Raw genomic sequence first — 15,413 nt, forward strand, 5'->3', positions numbered from 1 at the left:
TTTACTTTTGTATGCACTTCAACTGTGAAACAGAGATAATTACTACTTACCCCTTTCAGAAGAGTACCTTAAGGCAAGATTCAGACTATTTTGTGGAGGCTGGTGATCTTTGAGTGGAAGGCAGTATTTCAATGACAGAATTACAGTTATGCTAGTACCACACACGCAAAAACTGCATTTGAGAAAGTGGCCATGTGATGAGCTACTATGAACTGGGGTACAGTGCAAACCAATTTAGGTTTCTTGTATCTCAGCTAATATTCTAGCACAGGGTATCAAAGATGCAGCCTGTGGACCTGTATAATCCAGCCCAAAATACTGCCCAAGACACTCAGGCTGGAATTGCACACCACGTGCAGCACACCCTAAAACAGTCTGAACCCCACATGAAGCAAATGGGACTGGTCCAAGGTGCGTGCTGCATGTGGCACCTGCACCAGATAGTCTGTGCGATCTGGATTCAGTATGTGGGCAGGTCTATGGGCCTAATACAGTGTGTGGAGCAGTCCCATGCCACTCCTTCTGTCCACAGGACCCGATAAGCTTGATAACCCTGTTGTAGCACACATGGTCTTACCATAATAAGGCTAAGCACACTCTTTTTTGCCTTTTCTTTTTGGAAAAGGAATCATGCATCAGAAGTGCTTAGGAAGTTGAAAGTAAAACTTCTTTTAAATTTACATTAGCAGTGAGAAGGCTGTTACAACAATAGGCTTCAGTGTAGTTCTTCACCTTGAGTCATAGTGACTTTCATGGGTGGCTTTCCAAGTAACTTTCGCTGTTGACAGTTACTGTCTTTGGACCTGCTGAGGCAGCACTCTTTCAGAAGCTATTTGCAGCTGGCTCTACCACAATATTTCCCTTGTCTTTCTCTCTCGCATTTTCACGAGCCGTTCTGCTCATAAGATTTAAATGTAGCTGATAGTCTTCCTTTACCCAGCATGATGAGTGCAAGACAACTCTACATCTTAAAAAATCAGTCCTAAAGCTTATTTATGATATTAGTTTTAAAGTTAGGAGTCACGTTTTTCCAACAGTGATATTGGTTGCAGGATTTAAGACCTTAAAAGCTTTCATTTTTTGGAGCTGCTAAGGAACTGCTGTCTGATAAAGCAAGACATCTTAAAGTTCTCAAAATCTAGTACCCAATAATTTAGCTTCTCTGGACTTGTATTACTTGCAGAATGTTTGTGTGTTGTGGGAGTGGAAACAAAGGGCCTAATGAACAGGAATAGGGGTGTTTTTCTCATCAAGGATCCTTTTTCTTCTATGTGTACATACTTAGAGATTTTCAAATTAAAATTATTACTATTTTGTACAGTATTAAGCCTAGCCAAACAATGAATGACATCTATTGTCAAATAAGACAAAATTATCTATTCTTGATATTTATTCAAACAAAAATACATTACATTTAAAACTGCATAAAAAGTAAAGAACTATTTCCTGAAGCTTCCACAAAGAATCTACAAACTCATGTCTTTCTACCTGAAATGTCCAAGCAGGTATTTGTGAATCCTCTCCCATGCCAACTAACCTATATTTCAAGTTACATTACTTAGCAAAAAACATTTCACAACTGAACAGTAAGTCGCAAGCATTTGCTGCATGCATTACCCAAGACCTTTAGCTGTGAACAGATAACAGTCTTATATAGATACACTTGTCTAATCCAATCATTTGTAAATGACACTAGTTAATAAGTTTACTTCACAGTTATTTGCCAATCGATCACCTATATGCCCTTAGTAACGTAAGTTAACTCTAAACATCTCACACTTACTGGCATTTCTATAAATTCCACTCAAATTAAAGTTTTGTACAGTGTAAGTTGTTAAGAATCAAGCAATATCAAGGTAAAAAAAAATCTAAAAACAAATGTGGCCTTACTGGTTACTTTCTCCTCAAAAATAAAGATTGATACACATATTATACAGCCTTCTGTTATTTGAACCTGAAATTCTAATAAGAAGGCATCCTAAGTGATATCAGTTCAGTTGTAAGGATAAAGGATTGTTTGCTTTATACTCTAGAACAAAAAAAGTTTGGTTTGTGTATTTGATTACACATAACTGGACCAAAATGCCTCAGTAGAAACAGCAATACAACACAACACAATAAAAGCTATAAAACTATACTCAGTCAAACTTTAAGTAGATTTAATGAAGACAAACATATTCATAGCATTTGTATATGTTCTGGAGCATGTTTAATTTTGTTCTGGGGTCTTCCGTGTTAGAAACAGGAATAGGCCTTCAAAGTTAACACTTTAAATTTTGCCTCCCGCTATTTGTTTGGTAGTCTAATTAGTTTTCAGCCCACATCCTCTCTGTTTGCCTAACCCCTCCCTCCCCCCCCCGCTGCAATTGTGAATGAAGTTTGACACGTATATAAAACCCAAGTGTCACAGTAGACCATAGATGGGTAATAACTATGTCCATGGGTGGTCCTCACTAGTCCTATGGTATTGGCTCCTCTGACCTTTTAACGTATATTAAGACAGACAAATATTAGCTACTTTACTTTTACATTACTTTTCCAGAAAAGCAACTGCTGCTGCTGCCATGGCAATATTCATCTACTGTAACTGGCACATGAAGTTGTCTATTCAATGCCTGGGTTGCCAAGATACCTGGAGGTCTTTCTGCTTATGAGTCTCCATACTGTGACAGAAATTGTCCTCTCTTAGCTAACAGATCATGGTTTGTTGACCTCTGATGGCTCTTAAGTGCAGTGCACGACAGTAACATTTGGATGCCAAGACTCTTAGGCCTATTTGATCAAGCACCGGCAAGTTTTGCATGCCTAGCTCCCACTAATAGGTAGAGTTTCAGTTGTATAAGGCTCCTGAATTGGTAGCCAGTTGCATATCTGAGATACTGGGGAAGCCAATGTAGATTATGAGCAGGGATCCTGGTTTTTTCTGATAAACCCTCCCCCAACAATTTTCAGATTAAAAGTAACCCAAAATCCGCATTTTTCCATGATTAAAATTAAATGCCACATACATACATTCATATATACATCCCCCACCCACACACACATAGACACCTACACACACAGTATTTTTTCATTTTAATCACAAAAAAATATGGTTACTTTTTTAAATCTGAAAATTGGATTTTTTTTTAAAATCAGAGACAAACCCAGGATACCTGATTATGAGTAGTGCCTACTTAAAAGAAAAACTTCAAAGTCTCCTGAGACTACATTCAATTATTTGAAGTAGTGAAAATCCAAAATGGACAACTCTGTTTAGTTAGTCACCTAACTTCAGAGCTAAGGAAGCTGTTTCCTGCCACCGAAAGCAACAAAAAAGAAAATCGCTGCCTTCCTGGGCCTCTTGGGCCAAATTGTGATGCTCAGGAGGATAAGGTAGCAAACTTGACTATATCCCATTCTAAAAGCCATCTTGTTGAGCTGGAAAGCATTTTGCTGAAACCAAAAGGTAGGGCTATTTTTTTTTTTATTTGCCCTCTTCTTTTTTTTGAAAGCAATATAGGATTACTGCCATTCCACAAAGCAGCGGGTATCAAATTAACACACCACATGGAATTTTCCAGTGCCATATGGAGTTTATACACTCAGTTTGTAGCTTGCAAAAACAGGAAAAAAGAAAAACTGTCCGAATTCAGAGACTAGCATATTAAAAGCTTAAAACACTCACAGGTCCAGGCACCCAACTTCATTGGCCACTTCTAAACTATACCAATTTGACTGCTGCAGGATCTGAATGAGATGCAAAAGATCAAAAAAGAAGCCGTTTACCCTCCCTAGTTGTAGCTATTTATTTATTTTTAAAGAAGCTCCATTCCAGGTACAGTGTCAAAAGTCCTTAAACAAAAATCAGACTTCTAAAAATGGGGCTGTTGGGCCTGCCTACATAAGCTGAAACATGTTTCTCCAAGGATGGTATTCTTGAAAAGCTACACCATTTCACAGTTATACTCAATATTCTGTTCACTCATCCCTTTCACAATTATCTGGCATAAGTGACTTTGGGAGTTCTGCCTTATTTTTTGGTGTTATTATTTTGTCCTCTTTTTTTTCTTTTTCTTCTTAACCAAACACCAGTTTAGTTTTTCTATCATTATGTTTTCTGTCACATAGGGTTTTAAGCCACCTGGGCCAGGGACTGTTACCTATTAACTGTACAGAGGCAGACATAATGGGTATCTTTAACTTTGGGGCTCCCAGGTTCTACCCATAAAATGAACTGAAAATACTTGTCTATCAAGTGTCATTAGTAAGGATGTACCTAAACCACACTGAGGCAAAATAAAAATAGCAGGCCACTTGCAATGCATTGCACCATTTGCACTGTCTTTCTTGGTGCCCCCTCCCCCACCAATTGGCTGAGGGGCTCCAGTGACCCCACCCCTCACTACTGATTGGCTAAGAGAGCTACCCATCATATGGTCCTGCCCCTTGCTGCTGATTGCAGAGGGACAGGGTCATACAATGGGCAGCCCTCTCAGTCAATGAGCAGAGAGGGACAGGGACAGGGGCAGGGACGGGGGGCAGCCACAATCTTTCCTGGTGATTCCATGCCAAAATTGCAGGGAATTGCCGTTTTTGTGGAAGCCACATCTTTGTGCCCTCAGCCTAGCAGGTTATTTTTTCTTTTTTTAAAAACTGTATTTATGAACACATGCCTTAAGAATTTGTTCCTTACTAAGTTTTATAGATACTTGATCTGTCATCTGTCTCACTCACTTCTTGTACTAAGTTTGTCTTGGGCATAGGAGTACAGGGATACAAACATCCTTCAGGTCACAACAAGCATCAACCCTGTAACGAAACATATTTTACATAAACTTTGGAGAGCCAGAGGAAGGATGGTTAAGCATTTGAATTTTGTAGCTCTGCTTGTAGGGAAAGAACAACCCTACATCATTTATACTCCGATTAAAAAAGAAATCAAACCCTTATGCCCCAAAATACTTTATTTTTACACTGCCAGTGGCTTCCACAGCAGTAAAATTGAGATTTGCTCTGCAATGAATTCAAGGCATTTTCTAATTCACAGAGCAATAAATTAGCAAGTCAGGTAGTTTCATCAGTCATTACTTAGGCAGAGAAAGGACACTTTATCATGGCTAACAAACAAGTCTTCAAGAGACCAATACTATCTCTTCCATGTACTCTCTTCACTTCCATTTCTGAGGATCATGGAGGGGTTTGTCTTCCTGAAACTGTGGCAGGATGACTGCTTTGGAAAAGCTGTCAGTGTTCAAAATTTTCTTATTTTTAGAGTATCATACTGAGTATGTGACAAAACATTAGAAAATGCTCTCAGCAGCATGCTAGGCATCCTACCAACATCACTGGAAGCCAGACCGCCTTCCAACAAAGTCATCAAACCAAATCCACCCAGGTGATGCAAAATAAATTCATCCATCTTATAACAGAGTGGGAACTAATCTTGCCTGCCCTCTCCTAGTAAAAGTTAGGCTAGGTGTTAATTGTATGAGACTGTGTCATGGAGTCTCATTTCTACAGGATCAATAAAACCAAGTTACTTCTGGATGAAAGCAATGGATACTCTAATTTTAATTCTTTCTGAAGATTTTTTTTCATTGGGAGACTTATCACAATGAATTTCAACAAAGATTCATGTCTTTGATTTTGCCTCATAATTAATAAACAATTCTTTCTGTCAGATCCCAATAGCTACATTCTATTGAGCTGTGAATAAGATGGTTAAAGTTTCATTATTTTTAAAAACATAGTTAAGATGCTGGTGTTTCAGCTGGAAAACCTGATTAAGTTCACAGTTAGGAATCCTCCTCCTCACTCAAGAAACCTCTACTGGTTGGGACAGCAACTCTTTTTTTCTAGTTAAATGGCTCATAGGAAATGTTTTTTGTAGTGAATCATGCCTTGCCACAGGGTTAGACTTCAGCACAAATCTGTTTTCTGAGAACCTGGAATCATTACTACTAAAATGTTTCATACTATAAAAGTTAAGCACAGTCTTTTTCAAAGGGCTATTTTAGATGCTCAAGGATGAAAGCTTTAACAAAATCACAGGAAGAATAATTGATTTAATACAGCAGAAGAAAATGCTTTACTATCTTTGGCTATCTACAAAATAGAGCTACTGTCTAAAAAGCTACTGTTGAAAATAAGCATTTTTGAATAAATGTTTAATACTTAGTGTAAGTGGATAAGTGCTCTAGAGATTTCTTCCATTCTTCAAAAACAATATTCAAGTGTTCTATTAAGTCTGCTATGGAATAAATTTTGTAGCATCTATTGAGTCTTTTAAAATATTAAAGGAAGCATCTCAGGCCCCTGGCAGATGTTATGCTTAAGACAATTAACCTTTTAATCACATCTTAAATAGTAACCTAGCCACACTTTCAGGTAATTAAGGGCAAAACAAAACACAAAGCTAACCACAAAAATTTATTCATAAGATTAGTAGAAATTTTGTGGTTGGTTTTCATTTTACCTGAAACTGAACTTGTGGAAAGGTTCTTGTTTTTCTTATATCCCATTGTTTATGCTTTACCCTCTCTCACAAGCTACATTTAAGTGTTCCATTATCTGCCATGGTAAACTGGATGAATGAACAACAGAAACTTTAAAATCACAAGCTAATCTGTGCTAGCTCTTAAAACCAAAAACACACATTTTTATTTATGAAAAGTTAGTTCTTCTCTAGAAAAGCTAACTTAAAAATACAGCTCTATACTGTTACCATCAATTTCCCCTGTGATATTTTTCATGTTGGCAATACATTCACAATCAACATTTCATAATACTTTTGTTTATACCTGTCCTAGTCAAGAGTTAAAAAAGTCATTGTCCACAATTGAAGCTCTCCTGTTCTTGCTACCACCAAAAGCTAATTGGTTCTGGGAAGTTGGAAACAGTATGTATAGGGACACTAGAGCAGGTCTGCTAAAGTCAGCCAACGGTAAGAAGAAAATGGAACCTAGGTTTTCTAATAAAGCAGTCCAGCAGTTGAGTGGAAAGACAAGTGGGGTATTTGTCCTGAGAATACATTAAGACAAGCCTAGTTTAAATCTTCATGGGAATGGGGGAAAGGAGGTACCTGAAGGCAACAGCAGCCAGGGCCAAGTTTTGTCACTCCGCCAGTCAATAACACTCCTCTGAAGTGTCTTAAAAAGTTAAACAAAAGCCTATTCACAGCTGCCAACTACTCATTTCACAGAAGGCAACTTTTTCCCTCTAGCTTAGGCTTTATCTTTAATGCACAAGTATTGCATTTTTAATAATTAACTATTTTAAAAAGAGAGAATTTCCAAAGAAATTAAACAAACTGTGTCCATATTTCTTCATAGGTCCTCATATTATGAATTGGCTGGCCAGTCTGAAGTACAGTGAGGTTGACACAGCCAGCTGAGGCTCTTCATTTGGAAGATCACAGCAGTTTGAAGAACATAACAATACTGACACATGCAAAATACCAATTAAACAAAAAAAAGTCAGTCACCTATTAAAGTCCCATACTAAACAGCTTCTCAAGGAATTTGCCTCTTCACACCTACCTCTATCCTCTGTTCAAAGATAACAAGTAGATAAACTAAAAATTGACTATCCCTGCTAAACAGAACAGATCATATTGATCCTATAATCAAACAGCATTGGATTAGCAACAAAAAAGTTGGAATGATTTAACATATTCTGTAGGGAAATATACAACAGGGGATATAATCACACATAGTGTTCTCTAGGATTGATGTAGATTCTTCCAGCTCCTGGGTTTTGGTTTTTGGAACTCCAATCCTGGTAATGCATCTGCTTGTAAATTGGGTACATTTGTTGAGGACCTTCTTGTCCCAATTGCTCTCTCTCATCATAGTTAAGTTGCCTGCCACTTATTGGTTTCTAGAATACAAGAAATATTAGAATACTCCATTAAAATACTTTCATTTTACAAATATTTCTTCTGCACATTCTCTAAAATGCCATGCATCAACATCTGTGCCCATTCTTTACTCTATTTGAAGCTTCTAAGAACAAGACTTTAAAGGTATTTGAGTACCTAGTTCCTACTGAGATGAACAAGGGGTTTGGCACCTAAACATCTTCAAACATTTGGCCTTTATTTAAAAAGAAGAGACTCAACTGTTCTAGGTACTATAATTAAACTGGGGAAATATAAACTGAGAAAACAATTTTCTGTCCGACTTTCCTCATGAGATTGCACTGTGGAAAGCATCTTAGAAGGCAATAAAAGAAAGTCTCCCAAGAACATGAGAAAGTACACAGCAGTCAATATACTGTAACTGTTACATCTGCATGACTAGTGATCCTAGCAAACTAAATCATCTTAACTGACTCTGGATGAAGTAGGGTTACAAGCATAGCAAAACCGATCTAGTGTCACTATAGAACGGTGCAGACATTTAGTTATAGCATAATGTAACAGTTTGTATCTTTTGATAGGTATAGTTATGTCCATCTGTAATAGAAGTGATTCTATCAAATGGCTTTGATTTTGCTTCTTCACCAGTTATCAGTGTTGTCTAAAACTAATTTTAAAACATAAGATTTGAGTTACATTTAGCTTAGCTGATGCCCAGTATTGTGAGATGTAACTGATGTCTACATAACAGAACAAACCCACATATATAAATTGTTACTGACTTGGATGCCTAAGTCTAGAGTCTGTGGTTGATGATATAGCAAAAAATCTTTTAAGAACTTGCATCAGATTTGTTTAGCGTCACATGATTGGGCTGTATCAAAGAATCATTTTACTTACTTTGTGCTGTGAATTTCTAGCTGCTCTCTCTCTGTATGGGCTTTGCAAAGGGAAATTCTCTTTCTGTAGGGAACATAAATAATAGTGTAAGCATGCTTCAACACTGCAAATAGGTTTGACCATGATTTCTGCTTAAAAGCATTAAGTTAACAAGGCTTTCTACCTTGTCAAGCATTGATTTGATCATTTTTTCTAGAGGAAAAATTTTGACTAGCCCTTATTTCTGATATTTGCGAAAGGTTTACATGGTTGTGGTTAATTTAACCAATGTTATAACTTTTCTGAGGAAACCCTTTAGCTTTGCTTCTACTCAAAGTGCAAAGAAAAAGTTACAGAAAAAGAAAACTTTTTTTAATATCAATCAGCAACGTGTATTAGGAACTTTTTGTTGACTTATTTCCAGGGATCCTGTTTTTCTCAGATTAAAAAAAAAATCTCTGATCTTTGGATTAAAAAAAAAAGTAACCACAAATCCACATTGTTCCATGTTTAAAATGAAACACCACCAATATATAGATATGTATACAGCAGTGCTTCATTTTAATCACAGAAAAATGTGGATTTTGGGTTACTTTTTTAAATCGAAAAATTGCGGGGGGGGGAGGGGTTGTTTTGTTTTTTAATCAAAGAAAGCCAGGATATCCCTGCTGATCTGTCTACAAAGAAGTCAGCAGTCTTGGAAGCCACTTAATCATTGGGAGTAAGAGTGTATTTTTCAGTGCATTTTTCATTCCCTGTGTTTTGAATTTAAAACATGATTTTCCTGTGCAATTGTGATACAGTCAACTGCTTGAAAACAGCCATTAGGTAAAGTTCTGTAATATCTTATTCAAGTCAGCTAAAGGCTCTGCTATACCTTACACCAGGGGTTTTCAACCTTTAAGGAGTGTAATGCTTCTGGTAGGTACCCCTCCTAACTGTACTCCCTGGACAAGCGGGCAAGGTCCCCCAGCAGCTGGTTGACGAGCAGAAGGGGACAGCATGCTTCCCAAGTACTCCTTCTCTGCACTGCCACCGCGTACCCCCTGGGGCCTTCCCAAGTACCCCCACGGGTACACGTACCCCTGGTTGACAACAACTGCTTTACATTGCAAGATGCACGAATTTTAACTGGTGTTAGTGCTAGCTTGAGTTTGGAGCAGTCGCACTTCAGGCCAACCGGGACCTGGAGGACTGAAAGGTAAGAATCACCCTGCATCCCCCCTCTCATTCGGGGCTTCCCTGGCTCCTTACTGCCCACACCTACTTATAGCTGCCCACCTGTCTATTCTGGGAGTGCAGGCAGGGAAGGGTTAACTTGCTTGCCTGGGTGCCAGGGCTGCTGCTATTCTTTATGCTGAGCCACCCAAAGATCAGCAGTGGCAGGGGCTGGGCATGCAGGTTAACCCTTCCCCACCTGTTCCTCCAGGACAGACATAACAAGCTTCCACAAGCAAGCAGAAGCGAAAGGGGGCATCTGGGGAGGGTGGGCAGGGTGGACACACAGACAGGGACACACACTAACAAGGTACTTAAAGCAGACTAAGCCTTACATGTCTATGTATGTTCAGGCAGACTGTTGCTATATATTTGCTTATGATGCATTATGATACACTACACTATAAGGAATTCTAGTAAGCTATTTTTTAAAAACACGAAGTATCTTCATTGCACACTTCTAATATTTGATGCATTTAAATCTAGTTCTTAATATGACAGCACAGTTCCATGGTACAAGGAAAAGACAAAAATTTGCCCAGACTAATGAATGGGATCTTAAGAAAATGTCAGGCTAGGACAAAAATCCACAACCAAGAAAGCTTAAAGTGCAGTGATCCTTTTTACCGCTGAACTCTTCAATATAAGGTTTACTGATTTTTTTTTTTTTCCCATGAAAGGCAAGCTGTAGTAAGGACTTCATTGGTTTTAGGAACTGAACCACTAATAAGAGTTAAGGCCAGTTTATTCTGTAACAGCAATACATCAGAAAAAAAACAAAACAAAACAAAAAAACTTCCCTTTTCCCCACAGGAGGATCCACTGGAATGGCAAGCAGGCTATAGTATTACTTACTTCATGTGAGCCACGATAAGTGAGGCTGCCTGAGAAACTCCCTGCCAGCAGACCTGTACACATTAGAGTAAGTTGACAGGTCTTTGGTATAACCTCCCCTTTCGTTCTATTATCTTTTATCTTGAGTTCCCTTTCAGACTCGCTTGTTTTCACTGTTTATTGCTTTTGGCCTGTTAGACAATTTTGCTAAGGTAACCACCACTCGCTTCAAAATCCTGACATTATGACTTCATACCTTATGCATATAGGAAGGCATACTTTATAAAGAATAATTCTTTTTCTATGCTCAAAAACTCTTGCATATCAAGAAGCCTCATCTTCGTAATGTTGTGAAATTCATAATGTAGACTATTTCTAAGCTTTTAAATAGAAATTGGTTTTGCAGGCTCCTACATTATTTTCTTTTAAGATTGCACATGTGCGACTCACATAGCTTGTATCAAGCTAAAATTCTGCTGGATGTAAGCATGTGTACCTGAATTTCAAATGATAGGGTACTTTGCATCACTTAAGTTACCTACATATTTGTATATATTTTACAAAAACGAATCTCACAAAAATATCACCATCACTATCTTTTGTCATTATAATTTACATCTTTCCCCATAATAGTGCAGTATTCATCCTAATATGCTTTATGGCAAAGCCACCATTTTTTGCTTAAAGTCCAGTATTTTTCTATCACACAACTTGCCTTATTCTTATTTGGCCCCTATTTGGATATCAATACCTTTGGGATAGAAATAATAGGTTCCCCTGTTTCGGACAATGCCCCCTCTCAGTCATTCATGTTTCCTCTGCACTCCTTTAATCTTATAACATTAACTGTGAAATACAGCATGTAAGCAGATAACTGTTCCCAAAGGTGAGTATTGGTTATTCTGGGTAGGAAGACATTTTAGTACCAGGCTTTTCAAGTTGTTCATAATTAATGCCTTCATCTATATTTCTTACATGCTCCTATACCCAACACTACCTTATGTTTTTCAATTTAATACCCATACATCACTGAGCTTCTCTAGTACTATGAAACAAATACAAAGAGCCAGTGACTTTGATAAGTTGTTGTGACAGACAGGAAACTGAACATGTGCTCCCTGGTATTTCAGACTACCACCATAACCATCAGGGCATTTTTCCTAACAGGTGTAAGAAACACTGGTTGCAAATGGGAACAAAGGTCTCTCAAGTGTCAACTAATGGTTGCCTTGGTTTGTTTTAGACAATGCACAATAATCCCAAATGGCATAAAAATTCAAGGAAGCAATTTGAACTCCATGTAGAAATCATGTTACGTATGTAGAATGTAGGCAGGATCTATATATTGCTCATTTCAATCCGATGACAATCGCTCTTTTAGATAAGCCCAAGAATAGCTGGTCCCAGGTGATGCTAAAACTGACTGACCATGGGTGACTGGTGCCTCCTGAGCCTGAGGTGTGGGGCACATTTTGTGGGCAGCAGCATCAGTGGCGGGCTGGCAAGCAGCGACTTCCCACAGAAGCGAACGTCAGCAGCCGGGGAGGAGGGATGGTGAACAGTGACTGCCTGCAGAAGCTGGCATTGGCCAATCTCAGGGGAGCACTTGCCCCCCCCCCGCCTATGTGACTGACACTGGACTTTACACAGTAAGGAAGAATATTTAGTCATGGTCCTAAATGCCAGAATTACCTAGGTTCTAGTTCAAAACCCCACAAAGTTAGATTTAAGTTGTATTTTTACCCATGTACTAATGCTGTATTATACAAGAAGTTTTTGTAGAAGCAGCAGCCTATACTTCAAGCAGGAAGATTTTCCATATTTCATTAATAGTTTGTCTTCATCAAGTTTTCCCTTTGGCTTCTTAGATTCACACTCCTATTCCCCCTCACCTTCCTGATTTATTACGTGTTGGGCAACTGGACGAATGCAAACACCAGCAAATTAATAACTATGCATGTTGGGGGTAGGGAGTGGAGTTCAGGAGCATGAGGTATACATTGCTAAAGTCTGAATAATGAAGAACTTTAAGAAGTTCAGCAGATACTTAGGGGGTCACAAAAAGCAAAGAGACACCAAGCTTTATAAAAATGTAAGTCACCAATTTTTTTTTTAAATGCTTGCCTTCAAATCTTTGCTCTGCTTGCCTGTAACTATGCCTTATGAAGCTGGTGCTTTTTCACTGACAGCAGTTCAAATGTTTGAAAGCAAACTCAGGTTTAGCGACTCCTAGCATTTTAACTCACTGAAATGGAAATGAATATCCTATAAGGGTTTCTTTATCTGTCATTCATCTATCACCTCTTGGGAAAGATGCCAAAATCTGAAACTGATTTGAGAATAAAATATGGGTATCACAACAACAGACATCAATATCCTTTAGAGAGAGCCATCTAAGGTTACTGGGCATTAGTTTCTGTCTCTTCTCTGCTGCCATTATTGTGAAATCTTTCAGATGAGTAGGGAAATATAGGCAACTCAAGTTTTTTTTTATTGTCAAAGAATGCAGAAAATCCAAAACCATCAGCCATTCACAGTGCAGGACAAACACTTGAAATTTATCAGTCTTTCTAATACTGTGAACATATACTCACCACCTAGAAGTCACTCGCCCTGGTCATATGAGAAATGCAAAACGTGTCTAGCTATAGCTAACTCTTTAAAGGCCAAGATGTGATTTCAGTAATTAAGATGACAAATAAGATTCAAATCTTATGTTCAATTGGTCTAAGTTTCCCCGATTCCAATATTTGCAGCATTTCTCCTTAGTCAAGGCTTGGAAGCTACCACATACCTTATCCCATTTTGGGGCCAGTATGTTAAATAGTTTAGTTTGGTCAGAGTAGGCCAGGAAGAGGTCTCAGAGGAGGCAAAACTGCTGAAGAAATCTTACTGCTGAGCAGCTGAAACTGAACAAACAGCACAGTACCTACTGTCACCATACTGGATCTATGCCACAAGATTGAATCAGTAAACACAGACAGACTATTACACTAGTTTTAATGCCCTGTTACTGACCTCTACTACTAAAGAATTCTTTTTCATTAGCTCAGGAGAACTTATATAATAAACTGAGTGACAAGCCACCACATTTCTGCTTGGGTAAATTCCGAAATAGACTTGCAGCCTGCTTTTACCTTGGGGAAAGTCTATTACGTTCACAAACAGTTACTTGACAAACACAGATACATTGGATCAAGTGGGGCAAAAGCCATGCCCCCTTGTCAGCTTTGTAGCAATTGCAGGGAATTAAACCAACTGAAAACGACCCAGTGCATGAAAATGAAGAGAACTCAGCTGCATGTAGTTACTAGCTGTAGGGCAAAAAGGCCTATGAATGTGACAAAGTGGCAGCAGAGTTATTGTCACTGGCGCAATTAGGAAACACCAGTTTAAACTAATGAGGTTGGGAAACAAAGCAAGAGCTAGGAAGTGGCAAGCAGAACAAGAGGATGATTCATCTCTCAACGTGGCAAGTCACGTGACATTAGCCAACTTAATGAATACAAAGAGTTAAAACGAATACAATGATATATATAGGAGAAAAACAATGCTAGAGAAAACCTGAAATTCCTGGTGAAAAAACAGCTTATGAGGTATGGAGGGGGGCAGCAGGGGAGGGACACAAGACTAACTAAATGCATTACAAATGTAGTTGCCCCAAGTATATACACCAGCATAATTATCATGTAGGCAGGTGTTAGAAGTCCTACTAACTCATATTTTAGACTCAGATCAGCAGTGGTCAAACACTGGGCTTTCCTCTTGCCACATCTGCTGCACATCTGTATTGTTTAGGTAACAGGAAATACTTGGGGGTTTTTGGGGGGTTCTTTTTGGGGTTTTTTTAATCTCCTTCACCTCCTAATTAGAAAAATATATTTGGACTTCAAAGTATGATTTATTCTCCTTCTTCCATAGGCATTAAATCATTTTCATAAATAGCCCATTCAGAACACTAGTGTTACTGTGTCTTCTCCCTGGTTAGTTTCAAATAACTTGCAGTGAAATGTTGGGGAAAGCCACACAAACCAGGAATAACAAGCCTTTTTTACTGGAATTCCTTGTTCCAGGGAACATAGGGAGTGACATAGAAAAAGCAGGTAAGTAGGGACTGCAATCCACTTTAAAAGGTACTTACTGGGCATTGTCTACATAAGATGCTATGGTGAAGTAGCATTAGTGGGCACAAACAGTGACGCTGCAACTATGTTGCCGTACCAACACACTTCCTCGCTATAGCACCTTACAACAGTGATGTAGTGGCTAAAAATAACTGTGCACTGCCAGCCTGGCACAGTAATGGCTGTCCTAAAGGGAGTACTAAATGACAGCACAGGAACAATGGCACCATACGGGCATGTGTAGATGTGCCCACTCTACAAAAAGTAGGTAAAATTGGGTGAAGAAAGCCACAGGTACAGAACCAAGAAACACAGTGTGGCCAATACTTGAGAGATTTTCAAAGCAAGGTCATGAAGATGGAAGATTAAGTTGCATAATAAAAAGGTGGCAGTCTATATTAACATATGAATTTATTTCCTTTTGGATGAAAAAAATGCTGGGGTTTAGTGGAGGGGAATGCGGTTCCATTGTGCAGAATGTTCAGTCAATTAAAGGGGAATTCCCCCCCCCCCCCCGG

At 38.6% G+C, this 15,413-nt stretch overlaps 1 protein-coding gene across 1 annotated transcript in view; it reads right to left on the reverse strand.

Annotated features, from left to right (window-relative positions):
- Positions 1-3,457: 3,457 nt before the first annotated feature.
- Positions 3,458-15,413, reverse strand: part of LOC109302355 (nectin-3-like) — a gene marked incomplete at its 5' end in the record, with an annotated part of 185,294 nt that continues 173,338 nt past the window's right edge. The window contains 2 exons of the mRNA XM_019523914.1: positions 3,458-7,860; positions 8,741-8,803. Of these exons, the coding sequence (XP_019379459.1) occupies positions 7,687-7,860; positions 8,741-8,803 (237 nt within the window). The remainder of the gene's footprint in view (positions 7,861-8,740; positions 8,804-15,413) is intronic.

Source organism: Gavialis gangeticus, unplaced genomic scaffold (assembly GCF_001723915.1).
Source record: "Gavialis gangeticus isolate Ggan-Ray unplaced genomic scaffold, GavGan_comp1, whole genome shotgun sequence".
NCBI lineage: Eukaryota > Metazoa > Chordata > Crocodylia > Gavialidae > Gavialis > Gavialis gangeticus.